The 14,515-nt window shown below is 38.8% G+C and overlaps 1 protein-coding gene across 4 annotated transcripts in view; it reads left to right on the plus strand.

The window, feature by feature from the left end:
- The window catches only part of CA13 (carbonic anhydrase 13), a 50,819-nt gene that overhangs the window by 11,543 nt on the left and 24,761 nt on the right, over positions 1–14,515 (plus strand). For all 4 annotated transcript variants that reach the window (XM_077943858.1, XM_077943856.1, XM_077943859.1 and 1 more), the window contains 4 exons: positions 1,948–2,066; positions 9,086–9,181; positions 10,375–10,437; positions 10,953–11,108. In XM_077943858.1, the coding sequence (XP_077799984.1) occupies positions 1,948–2,066; positions 9,086–9,181; positions 10,375–10,437; positions 10,953–11,108 (434 nt within the window). The remainder of the gene's footprint in view (positions 1–1,947; positions 2,067–9,085; positions 9,182–10,374; positions 10,438–10,952; positions 11,109–14,515) is intronic.

Raw genomic sequence — 14,515 nt, forward strand, 5'->3', positions numbered from 1 at the left:
ACACCTGTAATCCCAGCAATTTGTGAGGCTGAGGCAGGAGGATCACTTGAACCCAGGAGTTTGAGACCAGCCTGGGCAATATGGTGAAACCCCATCACTACAAAAAAATACAACTAGCTGGGCATAGCTGTGTGTGCCTATAGTCTCAGCCACTAGGGAGGCTGATGTGGGAGAATTGATTGAGGCTGCGAGTTTGAGCCTCACTGTACTCCAGCCTGGGCAACAAGAGAGACCTTGTCTCAAAAAACAAAACAAAACAAAAAAAAAAACCCAAAACACTGCAACCTCTGCTTCCTGGGTTTAAGCGAGCACTTTTGGCTAATTTTTGTATTTTTTTTTTTCTTTTTGTAGATACAGGGTTTCACCATGTTGGCCAGGCTGGTCTCAAACTCCTGACCTCAAGTGATCCACCTGCCTCAGCCTTCCAAAGTGCTGGGGTTACAGGTGTGAACCACCACACCCAGCCAAAAAAATAAAAATGTATATATATAAAATAGCTCTCTATATAGATGTTAAATATCAACTATATAACATATATTTTTATTAAATATATACATATTAAATTTATATAAATATATATTTAAATAATAAGATGGGGTCTTGCTATGTTGCCCAGGCTGGTCTTGAACTCCTGGGCTCAAGCAATCCTCCCTCCTTGGCTTCCCAAATTACTGGGATTATAGGTGTGAGCCATCATGCCAGGACTGTTCATGGAAATTTAATAATGCTTATGGTATATTTAGCATCCAACGCTTCCTGATTCTCTCATATGCTTTAAACATGCCCAATAAAGATTAATTAGAATGAGACAATTTAGGACTATGTTTTCTATTAAGAAATTTTTCTATATACTTAAGATATGATTTATTGTCATAGTTTTAGAGATCATATTTGCTGAGGAAAAGTACTCAAATGTACTTTGTCAAAGTGACAAAGATATGACAGGTTTTTGAAAAATTATTTTTGTCCTGTATTTCACATTTCCCCAAGAATACAGAATTTAAGGACAAAAGGTGTGCCTGCTTTGCCTGTTTTTACAGTAAAAAACTGTGTTGATTGTGTTGACTGTGTGTCAGGTAGTAATAAGTGCTTTGTTTTCAATTTTTCTTCTGTTTTAATAACAGCATTAGGAGGAGGTGCCATTACTATCTTGTTTTTACACGTGGAAGATAAAGCTTAGAAGTTAGGGTTTGTGGCCAGGTGTGGCAGCTCATGCCTGTAATTCTAGCACTTTGGGAGGATCGCTTGAGGCCAGGAGTTTGAGACCAGCCTGGATAGCATAGTGAGACCCCGTCTCTACAAAAAAAAAAAAAAAAAAAAATTAGCTGAGTGTAGTGGTGCACGCCTGTACTTCTAGCTACTCGGGATGCTGAAGTGGGAGGATGACTTGAGCCCAGAATTTAGAGGTTGCGGTGAGCCATGATTGCATCAGCTTGGGCAACAGAGTAAGACCTTGTCTCAAGAAAAAAAAGAGAAAAAAGAAGCTAGAGTTTGTTCAAGATCACATAATTAGGAAAGGACAGCATGAGTGTGGGCCTTCTAACTGCTGCACGCTGCGCCCTAACCACAATGCTGCACTGCTCTACCAAGCTCAAACTGGACCTCTCTGCATGTCACAGCCTCATTCAGACAGGCTGACTTATCCTCAGGTAAACACCACCATCCCTTACCTTTCAGAAGCCCTAATTTCTATAGCTTTCTAACCAGATGATTTCTCAGGTGTTCCATAAAAATCTGTATTGTGGACGCTTTAAGTTTTTAGAAATGTTCTATTTTCACTCTACACGTATTTAAAAGTGGTATTCTTGTCAGCAAAACAAATGACATATTTGTAAAAAATTCCTTGGAGGACATGGACGTACAGAATAATGCAGGGAGATGTTGTGGTTTAAGCAGCTTATGTAAATTTTTTTTCTTGCTAACAATATAAAACATGTTGGTGTTTAGTTCTGCGTGGTGGTCCTCTCGCTGGAAGCTACAGGTTACGGCAGTTTCACCTTCACTGGGGGTCTGCTGATGACCACGGCTCCGAGCACATAGTAGATGGAGTGAGCTATGCTGCAGAGGTAAGCCCTCAGACATATCTTTGTGATTCACGGTTCTCCTACATGGTGGGATTTAAAGGGTACAGAGACAACTTTACTGATTCCAAACAGATCCTGAGCCAATTAGGTATCTTAGTGTCTGAAATGGCTTTATTCATTCAATATGAGAGTTTATCAATATGAGAGCTTCAAATGTTGCCCTCCTAAGCCTTAAACCAACCCTGAGAGCTTAGGGTTATATGTTCCCATTTTAGAAATGAGTAAACTGGTTGCGATTTATCCAGCTAGAAAGCATTGAAACAGGTTTAAATCTAGATCTGTCTGATACCAAATTACAAATTGTTTCTATCTATTGAAAGGCCAGTGAGTAGAGAGAGAAACATTTGTCTTATGTCCAAATGTGGTCATATTTCATCCAGATACAAATATCCACTAATATGTAAAGACCACATTAAATAGGTAATATTTAAATAGGTAAAGGGCAAAGTTTCACTGAGAAAAAAAAAAAAAGACAAACTCTTCTGAACTCTACTTTGTCTCTATATTTACAGGTATAAAATAAAAATCTGTTAATTATTCAGCTTATTGGTAAATCATAACACAATAAAGCATTTATTGAGTTGTTTCTACTCCTTTTTCCTTATAATTATATTCACTAATAATACTCTGTGCAGAATCTGGATTAAAAAAATACTCTACTTTTTTTAATCCTCTGGTTAAAGAACAAAGCATAATAAGCTTCAGATTTAATATGATTAAATATTACTAACACCCAACTTTACCATGAGATGAAAATGAATTATATGACTCAATCAGTACTATTCCTGTGAAAATAATTTGGTTTCTGAGTCACCTAGGCAAGACAGAGCTAAGTTATCAGGCAAGTGCAGTTTTTCTTCATGTTCTCATGGTTACTGAGCTGTAGAGTTTAGATACCCCGTATAGCCCTGCTGTTCAGAGAAATCCGACAATCGAACTTTTTTCCAGTTTCACTCTTCCATTGACATGTACCTCTGCCCTTTTAAGTTTATCATCCAAAACGTTTGCTTTGCCACTAAATCACTTGTGTTTGAGGCCAAGTAGCTTTAGGGTATGGAACCTGCTCTGTCCTCAGGGTAGAGAAATAAAAGGTACATACAAAGTTTTTATGATGATGGACAAACTATGTCAAGAAGGTAAAAAGTGGGACTCCTGAATTTGTATGGTGTCTCAATTTGGATCATTTACCAAATAGTTTTCATGTTTTCTTTCTAAAGTTTTATGTTCTGAATATAACATGTTGTACTAAATGTCCAAAGCACCCTCGGGACTAATTACTGGTTGCTTTGGATCACTGGTCTCTCATTTTCCTTAGCAACTCAGGGAAATTGGTCAAAATGCTTTGTGTAGTTACACCTTGTACTTTAATAAACTTGAAAGTACTACATACTCAGAGAGGCTTAGGTTTTCTGCCAGCTGGCAAGTAGTTTCCTGAAAAGGGTCCTCCTGACATGTGTCAAAGGCTCAGAGTCCTTACCTGCAGATCAAGGGCCATTTCTGTAGATAAAGACTTTTTGTTGTTGTTGTTCTGCAATAAATCATTATTACTTATTTATTTATTTAAAGCAAACCAGTGAAAGAAAGGACCAAAACCTTTGATTCATTTATATATTTATAAATGGAAAAAATTTGTAATGCAAATTTCACTTATTCAAAAACTTAGGTGCAACTTACAACATTACAGATAATTCTTTTCCCTTCTTTTGTTTCACATGGAGACCTTGGAGACTCAATTCATGTTAAGACACCTAAGTATGAGTCCTCCAGGTAAATATTATACAAATCGGAAGCATCTAGGAATTTTTAAGTATATTTTAAGACATACATTTTTATGCATGCTTTAAACAAACAGTATTTTTTTTTTTTTGAGACAGAGTTTTGCTCTTGTTGCCCAGGCTAGAGTACAATGGTGCGATCTCGGCTCACTGCAACCTCCGCCTCCTGGGTTCAAGTGCTTCTCCTGCCTCAGCCTCCTGAGTAGCTGGGATTACAGGCATGCACCACCGTGCCTAATTTTGTATTTTTAGTAGAGACAGGGTTTCTCCATGTTGGTCAGGCTGGTCTCGAACTCCCAACCTCAGGCGATCTGTCTGCCTCAGACTCCCAAAGTGCTGGGATTACAGGCGTGAACCACCGCGCCCAGCCAGTATTTTATTTTATTTTTTTTAATGAGAGACTCTAACAAAAAAGCTATGACCAGCACCAGCATTTAAAGATAAAGCTTTGTGAATAAAACTTGGAATAGATTTTCTTTCTTCTTTCTTTCTTTTTCTTTGAGATCTGTTGCCCAGGCTAGAATGCCACGGTACAAACATAGCTCACTGTAGCTTTGACCTCCTGGGTTCAAGGGATCCTCCCACCTTAGCCTCCGGAGCAACTGGGACCACAGGTGGGCACCACCACATCTGGCTAATTATTTTTTATTTTTTGTAGAGACAGAGTCTGGACATCTTGCCTAGGCTGGTCTGAAACTCCCGGGCTCAAGCAATCTTCCCTCCTTGGCCTTCCAAAGTGCTGGGATTACAGGCCTGAGCCACTGCACCCACCCTTGGAATTGTATACTGTTCTTTAATATGCATTCAAGGCTATTTCTTATTTCATTGGCTTATATATTCATTCATTCTTTCACTCAGTAAGAATTCTTTGAGAATCAAACCCGCTCCTAATCTTTACACAGCTTACTGGTGCTTACCCTGAAGGGAGTGCAGCCTCACACATATTTGAGGTCAGAAAATGCTGCCCTATGGGATGGGCATCTGTTTTAAGTTAAACCAGGTGGATGGATGGATGAAGGGGAGGGAACCAGGTCAACTGGGGAGATAGCAGTAGTTTTGCATAAAATCATGTGTGAGGATGTGGGTTGGGAAGGAGGCTTGCACATTTGAAAAACAGTATGTCCTTCAACAGTGTAGTTAGAGCATGGAGAATGACGGGGAGAGTTGTCAGAGGCAAAGTTGGAGAGGCTGGGAAGGGCCCGATCTAACTGAGGTAAGTCCTGGTAAGGATTATGAAGGTGATTCTGAGCGCAATGGGAATCCACTGAATGGCTTTGAATTGGGAAGTGGTGATATTTGCATTTCAAAAATAATTCACAACTATTGTTTGAGAATAGATTGGATGGAAGCAGGAGTGGCTAAGGGGAGCTTTGGAGGAAACTTTTGGGGAAAGTTCCAGACAATAAATGAGAGTGCAAGTGGAGGCTGGCTGGCTGGCAGTGGCAGCTTTAGTGGGATCTGTCGATTGGTGGGTTTGAGAGTGAGGAAGGGCAGGATCCATGTTTCTGGACTGAGATAGGAAATGCAGAGAGAGAAAGTCTGGGTCAAACCTCAGGGTTGGTGGAGTGGGAGAGGTAGACAATAAACAAATAAATGGTGCATGGTAAGTTCTTTGATGGGAACAATACCATGTGATCTGGTAGAGTGGCTGAGGGCTTAGGAAAAGCCTCGTTGAGGTGATACATGAATTGAGACTGAATGATAAGAAGAAAGCACTGTGAGAAAAATCTAGAGAGAGCTTTCCAGGAAGTGGGAGCAGCAAGCACGAGTGCTCTAAGGCAGGAGTGTGGCTGGCATGTTCAACAGGAGAAAGTCATTGGCCTATAGGATTGGAATTAATGAGAAAGGAACAGTTATGGGCTCTGTCCCAGAGAGGCAGGCAGGGACCATGCCACATCGGGTGCCGTTGGGCATGGTAAGCAGTCTGAAGTTTATCTGTAATGCAGTGGGAAGAAGACAATGGAAGGTTTTGATCAGGGGAATGACATGTTCTGCTTTATATTTTATAAAATATAACTAGCTGCTGGGTGGAGAGGAGGCTGTTGTCAGGCAAATGTTGAAGTAGGGAGAAGAACTAGGTTATGGAAGTCATTCAAGTGAGCAGTGACAGTAAATTGGACTATGGGGGTGGTGGAGACGAAGAGAGCTGGACAAATCTATGATGTTTGGGAGATAAAGTCAGTAGGGTTTGCTGATGAAAAGGATGTCATGATTGAAGGAAGGAAAAAGAGGAGTTTAGAAACACTCTTAAGGTTTTGGTGTAAGCATATCGGAGGCTAGTGGTGCCATTTACTAAAATGTGCAAGTCTGGGAAGGAGCAGGATGCAGAGAGGAATTCACTCTCTGTTTTAGACACGTTGTTTGAGATGCTTGTTAGGCATTCTAGGCTCATGTTCAAGTAGGCTGTTGGATAAAAACTTCGAGTTTAAGAAGAGGTCAAGCCTGGAGATGGGGGCATTTGGGAGTCCTTGCATTTGGTTTCACGTTCAAAAGAACCCTTTTGTGCTCAGCTCCGTGATTCCAAGGAGTTGATTAGTTTTTCCAGCCACTTTTGTACTAAGTTTATAACCATCATCAAGTTATGTTCCCTTGTAAGTAAAAAGAAGAAGTGAAAGAAAGAAAAAAGACATTTAAAGTTGCAACATATACAAATTTAATTTTAGGCCTAATATGATGGTTTGTGATATTACAGAGAGATTAAAGTGGTCTAAATCAAGAAACATTTTATCCCAAAAGTTAGGCATCTGCAAAACTAGGCTAATTGTCCATTCTGTGTTTGGAACTTTATCTAATGAAAGTTTAGGCAAAATATATAGCAAGCATTTTAAATATGTAACTAATAATAAAACTGATTTCAACATTCATCATGGATTTTTGGCATAGTATTTGGCAGTATATTTTGCATACCACTAATATGTGTTTGAAACTGCTAAATTTTAATATTATTATCTAGAAATTAGTTGCCAGTAGGGGAGAATCTAATTTTCATTTTTGTAGTGGCTACAATTTCTTGTCATTCAGCTCAAATCACTGCTGTTGTCAATGTTAGTCAGGAAATGTGAGTTTGCTGGGTTTTTTTATGTTTTAATTCAAATATAAATGTTAATAGAAGTGGTATCAGTTTCTCTGTGAAGTTATTGCTGCCAGTTAAGTAAGGTGTGTAGGAGAGAAAGAAAAAGATTTTCTTGGCCTAGTTTCCCATCATAGTTTAAATAGTTGTATTTTTAGCTAGCAGAAGGATGGTTATATGTAGGATATATATATATGTCCATTCATCTCTCTTTAGTTACACATTCATATTTTAATCAGTTCTGGTTGTGACCCTAAAGAAGTCATTTTATATCTTCCTCTCTTTGGTCTCATCTCTTACTAAGAGAACTGGTGCATTGGCACGGAGCCACTTGAAACAATTTTAACATCCTTATCAGCCCTTCCCTGACAGTGAATGCCATCTGTCTCATGTGAGCCAAATGAATTCTGTTTCATCACCCAGTGTTTTCAGGTTTCTTTCCTCCCCCAACTATCTCACACAAACTTGCAACATGGCACTATAGGAATCCACTTTTATATTACTTGCCTGATATCGCAGTCTTCCTTGATTATTTGTGGATGGTACACTGTTTTATAGTTTTACAGTTGACTGTTTATGATTGTTATCTATTCAGAAATTATCTCCTATAAATTGCCTGTAAGACATAGAGTTATATTTAAAGGATGGGATAAAGATGTATTTGAAAATGCTAAATCCTCTCTGTAACAGTCAGCTAGAAAGATGATTTGGGCATGAAGACTCACAAAAGTATTTTCTTCCTGATAAACAAAAGGGATTCATTAGAAGGAGATCTTGTCTGAAGTCAGTCCCTCATATCAGGTCCTTGGACACCATGGCTTGATCACCACTTATGATCGTAGCTAAATCTTTTGGGCATGTCGCATTGCCCTTTGGCTTCTGTCTCAGTTTGTCCTTTTGGGGAAGACTCCCCAAAAGTGGTTTTCTCCTTTATCGTTATTCTGAAATCTTTCACACTTGTGGGTGTGTTTGAGATACTGTATTGCTTGCAATGGTAAAACATTTAGGATACCTTTAGGTGTTGCATGAGGCTGCTTGCATATGAGTAGAGTTGTGAGGTGGGTGAAGTCTGTTTTCCAGAGTTCCAGGCCCTCCACCTCCTTCCCTTCCCCCTTGTCTATTTATCCCCCTCCTTAGTAGCACCAGCTACCCTCCCATTTTCTACCTCTTTTTCCCCCATTGAAACTTGCTTTCAGCAAAGTATCTAAACATATTCATAGAACGTGGTAAGTGTATCAAAATGATAAGCATTTTTATGTGTGAGATGACAAATATGTTCATCAGTTTGACTTAATCATTCCACATTTATACATATAGTAAAACATTACATTGTGCCCCATAAATGTATACACTTATGATTTGCCAATTAAAAATGCTCTTAATAATAAAAAAGTGTGAATGCTATTTAACATGATTACTCATAAGGAGACTTTGTGTTTTCAAGCCATAAAAAGTCTTAAAATGACAGGTAGTAAACATTTAACTAGGCAGTTTTAGAAGCAACCTCACTGTCCTTGGTAGCGGGATTGTCCTGGAAAACCTACTGTGTAGGAGGTTGACTTCTCCACCTACCTGTGAACTCGGGCCCCTTCCGTGGACTTTACTGCCAGCCGGGATCTGATCTGAGGCTGCTGCATTGTAGTCTCATCTGTGGAAGACATGGAGGAGCCTCCAGTTACTTGGGAGCAATGACTGGAGTTTGTTAGGGCTGGAGGGGCTGTGAAGGATGTTCAAAGCTTTTTTTTTTTTTTTTTCCTGAGATGAAGTCTTGCTCTGTCGCTCAGGCTGGAGTGCAGTGGCGCAATCTCAGCTCACTGCAACCTCCACCGCCTGGGTTCAAGCAATTCTCCTGCCTCAGCCTCCTGAGTAGCTGGGACTATAGTCATGCACAACCATATCCAGCTAGGATGCTCGAGGCATTCTATATAGTCTTTAATATAGTGCACCACAGGCTAGTTAAGTGACTGTGATCCTTCACTGCATGAACTTTCACTTTTGGACAAAAATAAATAAGAGGATTCTGTCCAAGACTCTTGTGGTAAATACATTATACATAAGTGTACAGCACCAGAAAATTTGTAAATGTTTTATTTGCATTTATGTTTTTCAGGATGTCTAACAAAACATTCCTACTATGTTGTGTATCTCCCTTTCAGCTCCATGTTGTTCATTGGAATTCAGACAAATACCCCAGCTTTGTTGAGGCAGCTCATGAACCAGATGGACTGGCTGTCTTGGGAGTGTTTTTACAGGTGAGAATCTACTGATTTCATGTAAAATGATCAGCCTTGTTGAAGAAAGAGCTTCAGTCACGAAGTAGACATTTAACCGTCTTGTTTAATAGTAAACTCAATTTAGTTGTAGCATTTTCCTTTTGCAGTGAATATTTAAAAATTATATATTCATTTAGGAGCATTGTCTTATAAGTCTTCTTATTGTCCATTGATCATTTTTATGTGAATAACAACAGCAGCATCAACATCAAGAACAGCAGCAGAAATAACAACTGAGATACTGGAAGAAAACATTTATTCTGGGCTCTTCCTAATTGTATACTATTTAGGACAGAATAAAGTTCAAGCTCCTGATTTTTCAAACACTGGTGTCACCATAATGACATATTGTCCCAATGTGCTCACTGGTTTTTTAAAAAAAAATTTATTGTATTTCCTTTAATCTAATATTCACATTTGGTTAGACAATTATTGTCATCATACCTGGGAACAGGTTGGGCTTCTCACCTCCCTCTGCCTCCACATTCTTGTAGGCGTGCCCCTTTGTCACACCCCATACTCTCCATATGTTGTAACTCATGAACAGGGAATACCATGGATGGCAACAGTTCCTTGCCTCTGGACACCAAGTAGGGGTGGTTGTGGCAGGATCCAGGTGCTTTAAAACCTTCAGGTAGATTCAGAACACCTGTAATAATGAAAAGAGGATCCTTTATGAATCTATAATTTATGATGAGTTTGCTTATGATGATATATTCTCTTGATTTGCAACCTCAAATCATTTTAGGCTGCAAATGTGAGATGTTTGCATCTAGCATTTTGATGCCACCATTGTCCGTTTGAATTGAGGGGCTGACTGTCACATCTAGCTAGGTAGTGCAGGTTATTTGTTAGACTGTCTTACACAAAGTTTCTCTCAAGTTAACCTACATCTTAAACACTGATAAAACTTAACAAATATTAAGCTGTTACTATTAGTTTTGGGTCTAAGCTGCAAGTTCAGTACAGGAACCCTGTAATATTATCTTGTTCAGATCCTTCTGTCATGATAAGACTGGCAGGTAAAAGAGAAGCTTTGTTATAGAACAATCACTGTATGTTCTGTGCTGGCTGAGGTTTTTTAAAAATAATTTTAAAATGGTGGCTGAAATTGAGTGATTCCGACCTGATCTGCTACAGTAACCATTTCTTTTGAAATTTTATGTTTTTAGATTGGTGAACCTAATTCCCAACTGCAAAAGATTACTGACATTTTGGATTCCATTAAAGAAAAGGTAAAATGAATTACTATTTGTTAATAATTAACGTATTTTTTGTTCTCTCACACATTTTCTTATCTTCCTTTAAAGACTTAGACATATGCTGCCTGCTTTGAAGTTTGCAGCATACTTGATGAAAAAAAAGCAGAAGTAACCTGTTATCACTTATCTTTTGAATGTAAAGGTCTTAAATTACCTAAAATCAACATGAATACATATACTTATGCATAACTAGTCTCTGGTATTATATTACAGAGTAAGCCTTTAATTGTAACACATTTAAAGGACCACTTATATTAAAACAAACCTTATGCTTCTTAAATAAATCTATATGATATGTTACTTTATCTAAAATTTTTAAGATGAAGATAGATGCTTTTTAAAAGATACTAAAAGAAGATATTAGATAACTCTGGATGCAGATATTCTATATTTACATAATTATAATGGATGTGCATGGATGTATGTTTTTTGAGGTCTATGTAAAGCTATCCCATTATAATTTGTGGGAATTCTTTTTGTTCCCCCAGGGTAAACAAACTCGATTCACAAATTTTGACCCATTATCTCTGCTTCCACCGTCCTGGGACTACTGGACATATCCTGGTTCTCTTACAGTTCCACCTCTTCTTGAGAGTGTCATATGGATTGTTTTAAAGCAACCGATAAACGTCAGCTCTCAACAGGTACATAATCTCTTCCAGGTTGATACTGATTCCCTTAGAGGAAAGTGGGCTTTTTTTTTTTTTTCAACCCTGCACTTAATTTCTGCTGTGTTTTGAAGTCTGTGTTTTCTCTTTATTCATCAGATGGGTGATTGGGCTAGATGAGATCTGTGCCCCTTTCATATTTGACCTTCTGTGATTAGACGATTTATTTGCCACTTCTTAGAAATGTACATAGCGACACTGATGAAAGTGAAGCATCATTTTGAGCACTATAATCATTTGCTTTTGTTTTGTTGCTGTTTTATATGGGGATATAAACAGGCTGAGATACAAACAAAAAAATCAGAGACAGGCTACTTATAGAAGGTGACATTTTTCTTTCTGACCTGAGTCTCCACTCCTGCTTCTACAAATTTCCAAGTGAAACTTGAGGACAGTGATTCGTGCAGTGCCTTAAGAAATGTGTGCCTGCTAAGTGTAAGATATTGTTGTTTTGTACACTTAAAAACTAGTTAAGTGGGTAGGCTGGGCACAGTGGATCCTGCATGTAATCTCAGCACTTTGGGAGGCTGAGATGGGTGGATCGCTTGAGCCCTGGAGTTTGAGACCAGCCTGGGCAACATGGTAAAACCCCGTCTCTACAAAAAATACAAAAATTAGCCAGGTGTGGTGGTGCGTGCCTGTAGTCCCAGCTACTCGAGGGGTTGAGGTGGGAGGATTGCTTGAACCCAAGAGGCAGATGCTGCAGTGAATCAGGATCATGCTGCTGCATTCCAGAGCAAGACTTTTGTCTCAAAAAATTTTCTTTTCTTAAGAGGGTAGATCTCATTTAAGTGTTAGAGAAAAGAGAGAGAAAGGGGAGGGGAGTGAGAGGGAGAGGAACAATTGTTGATCTTTTGGCATTTGTTGACAAAAACTTTTGTTGGGCTGTCTGAGGGGCTTAATGCTTAAAGCATTTGTAGAGAGGCTGTGGGGAGGCTCTTTTTGTGTAGACATCTAGTCACTCATTCTTCTGTTAAATGCTTATGGAGCTTCCCCTGTAGGCCAAGAGTCTGCCAGACTCAGGATATCCAGTTTGTCAACCAGGCTGGTGTGGAGTGGATGCAACCATACCTCACCCCAACCTTGAACTCCTGGGCTCAAGCTGTTCATCTTCCTGCCTCAGCCTCCCATGTAGCTGGAACTACAGTGGCACGCCACCATGACTGGCTTATTACTTTGAAAAAGTTTGTGTAGACAGGATCTTGCGTTATTTCCCTGGCTGGTCTTGAAGTGATCCACTTCTGGCCTCAAATGATCCTTTTGCTTCAGCCTCCCGAAGTGCTAGGATTACAGGCATGAGCCACTGCGCCCAGTCAGGATATCCAGTCTTTAATGTTCAAAAACTGTGCCTGGAGCGCTGAACCAGGGGGCTGGCCAATCTGATGGGTGGATGCTGTGTGTTCTTGGATGCTGTGCTTCTTCGTTGGTTTTGTTTTTGTTGTTCTTTTTGAATTAGGTGCAATATCTTATCATGAACATAGTCTAGTAATTTTTTTTTTTTTTTTTTTGGAAACAGAGTCTCACTCTGTTGCCCAGGCTGGAGTGCAGTGGCGCGATCTTGGCTCACTGCAAGCTCCGCCTCCCGGGTTCACAACATTCTCCTGCCTCAGCCTCCCGAGTAGCTGGGACTACAGGCGCCCACCACCGTGCCTGGCTAATTCTTTGTATTTTAAGTAGAGACGGGGTTTCATCATGTTAGCCAGGATGGTCTCGATCTCCTGACCTCATGATCTGCCCACCTCAGCCTCCCAAAGTGCTGGGATTACAGGCGTGATAGTCTAGTAATTTTTGCAGCTAATAAGGTACACATGTACTGGGCTTGCCCACCTGCCTACCTCTTTATTTTTCCTCCTAATGATACCAGAGCTGGCCCACCTTTACCGAGATCATTTCAGGCAGCATTTCCCCTTGGAGCATTGAACACATCCTTCTTTCTATTGGGTGTTTCTCCTTGTTGACCTTGTTTTTAGGATTAAAGGCAAATAATAACCTAGTGTGTATACTTTTTAAAACATTTTACAAAGGTCTGTGTAGAAATCCAGAGCTTGACTGACATGAAAACTCCGGTGAATTTTTCTATCATTGTATCATGAGAAAAATGACCTGTTACTGATTCAGAGTCCTTAATAAGGGAATTCATTTTTCTCCCTGTCACATGCTAAATGGTTTACTTTTATATTTCTTTATTAAATTTGAACTGAATGATATTAAGAATGAATAAACTATAACATCAAGGTGGTTAATAAGGGAATCATATTTTCCATCATATTTCAAGGAGACTGTTATTTCTTAAAGCCACTTGGAAAATAACTTTTTGTTTAGTTTTATTTTTTGCTTTCAATCCACCAGTGATCTGGAGGAGAATATATCAAAATATATAGTTTAGTTCCTTAAAAATAATAAAGTTAACCTTATTAAAAATATCTACCTGCAAGTTTAGGAATTATGACTGCCTAGCTGTGGATTCACTACTTTGTCTTATTTGAGGCTCAATGGATTACTATTATTAATGTGGTTTTTCTGCAGAACAGTATATAAAATAATAGCTGTGTTTTAGAGCTCTGAAGTGATTGTTAATTCACTTTGGAGCATCCACTTAAATCTCCTCTAGTAGGAACACTTTCACATATTTTAGTTTCTAACCAAATTGAGAAAGTTATTTGAGTAACAATTCAATTTATTAAAATCTGATATTGTGGTGGTTTTAAAAGTTAAAGAATAAAGCAAAAGAAAAAAAATTCAGTCCCAGTCTAACCATGAAAAAATATCAGGCAAAATCCAGTCAGGGGACATTCTATAAAATAGTCAGTATTCTCAAGGTCATTAAAACTGCCAAGGTCATCAAAAACAAGGTAAGTCTGAGACACTGTCACAATCAAGAAATGCCCAAGGAGATATGAATACTAAGTGTAGTGTTGTCCGGATTTTTTCCTAGGGTTTTCTCCACAGTTTCCTGTCAAGTTACAGTTTGACCTAAGGGGCAAATCAGATGTTTTTCATTTTCTTTTCTTGATTTAAGTCCATTTTTCTCTCTCAGAGTCACTCATTGAGGACTAAATTCTTAACTGCCATGCCAGTGAGCAGATAAATGTACTATTTTCTGATCCTTTTGAAGACAAATCTGTCATTTTCTCTGGAGGGCCAACTTCTCTTGCCAAGTCTCTTTGGGTTATCTTAAATCATCAACATTGGGTTACTTAGCTGAAATTCAATATGCAAAATACTTGGCTTTGTTTCTACTCTCCTTTTAAAGAAAAATAACTATTTTTTATTATGATATTATTTGCATGCAGTGAAACTCATGAATTTTAAGTGTGTGGTTGCTGATTTTGGTAACTGTATATAGACATGCTACAACTACTGCAGTCAAGATGTAGTTCTCA

Source organism: Macaca mulatta, chromosome 8 (genome assembly GCF_049350105.2).
Source record: "Macaca mulatta isolate MMU2019108-1 chromosome 8, T2T-MMU8v2.0, whole genome shotgun sequence".
NCBI classification, from domain to species: Eukaryota; Metazoa; Chordata; class Mammalia; order Primates; family Cercopithecidae; genus Macaca; species Macaca mulatta.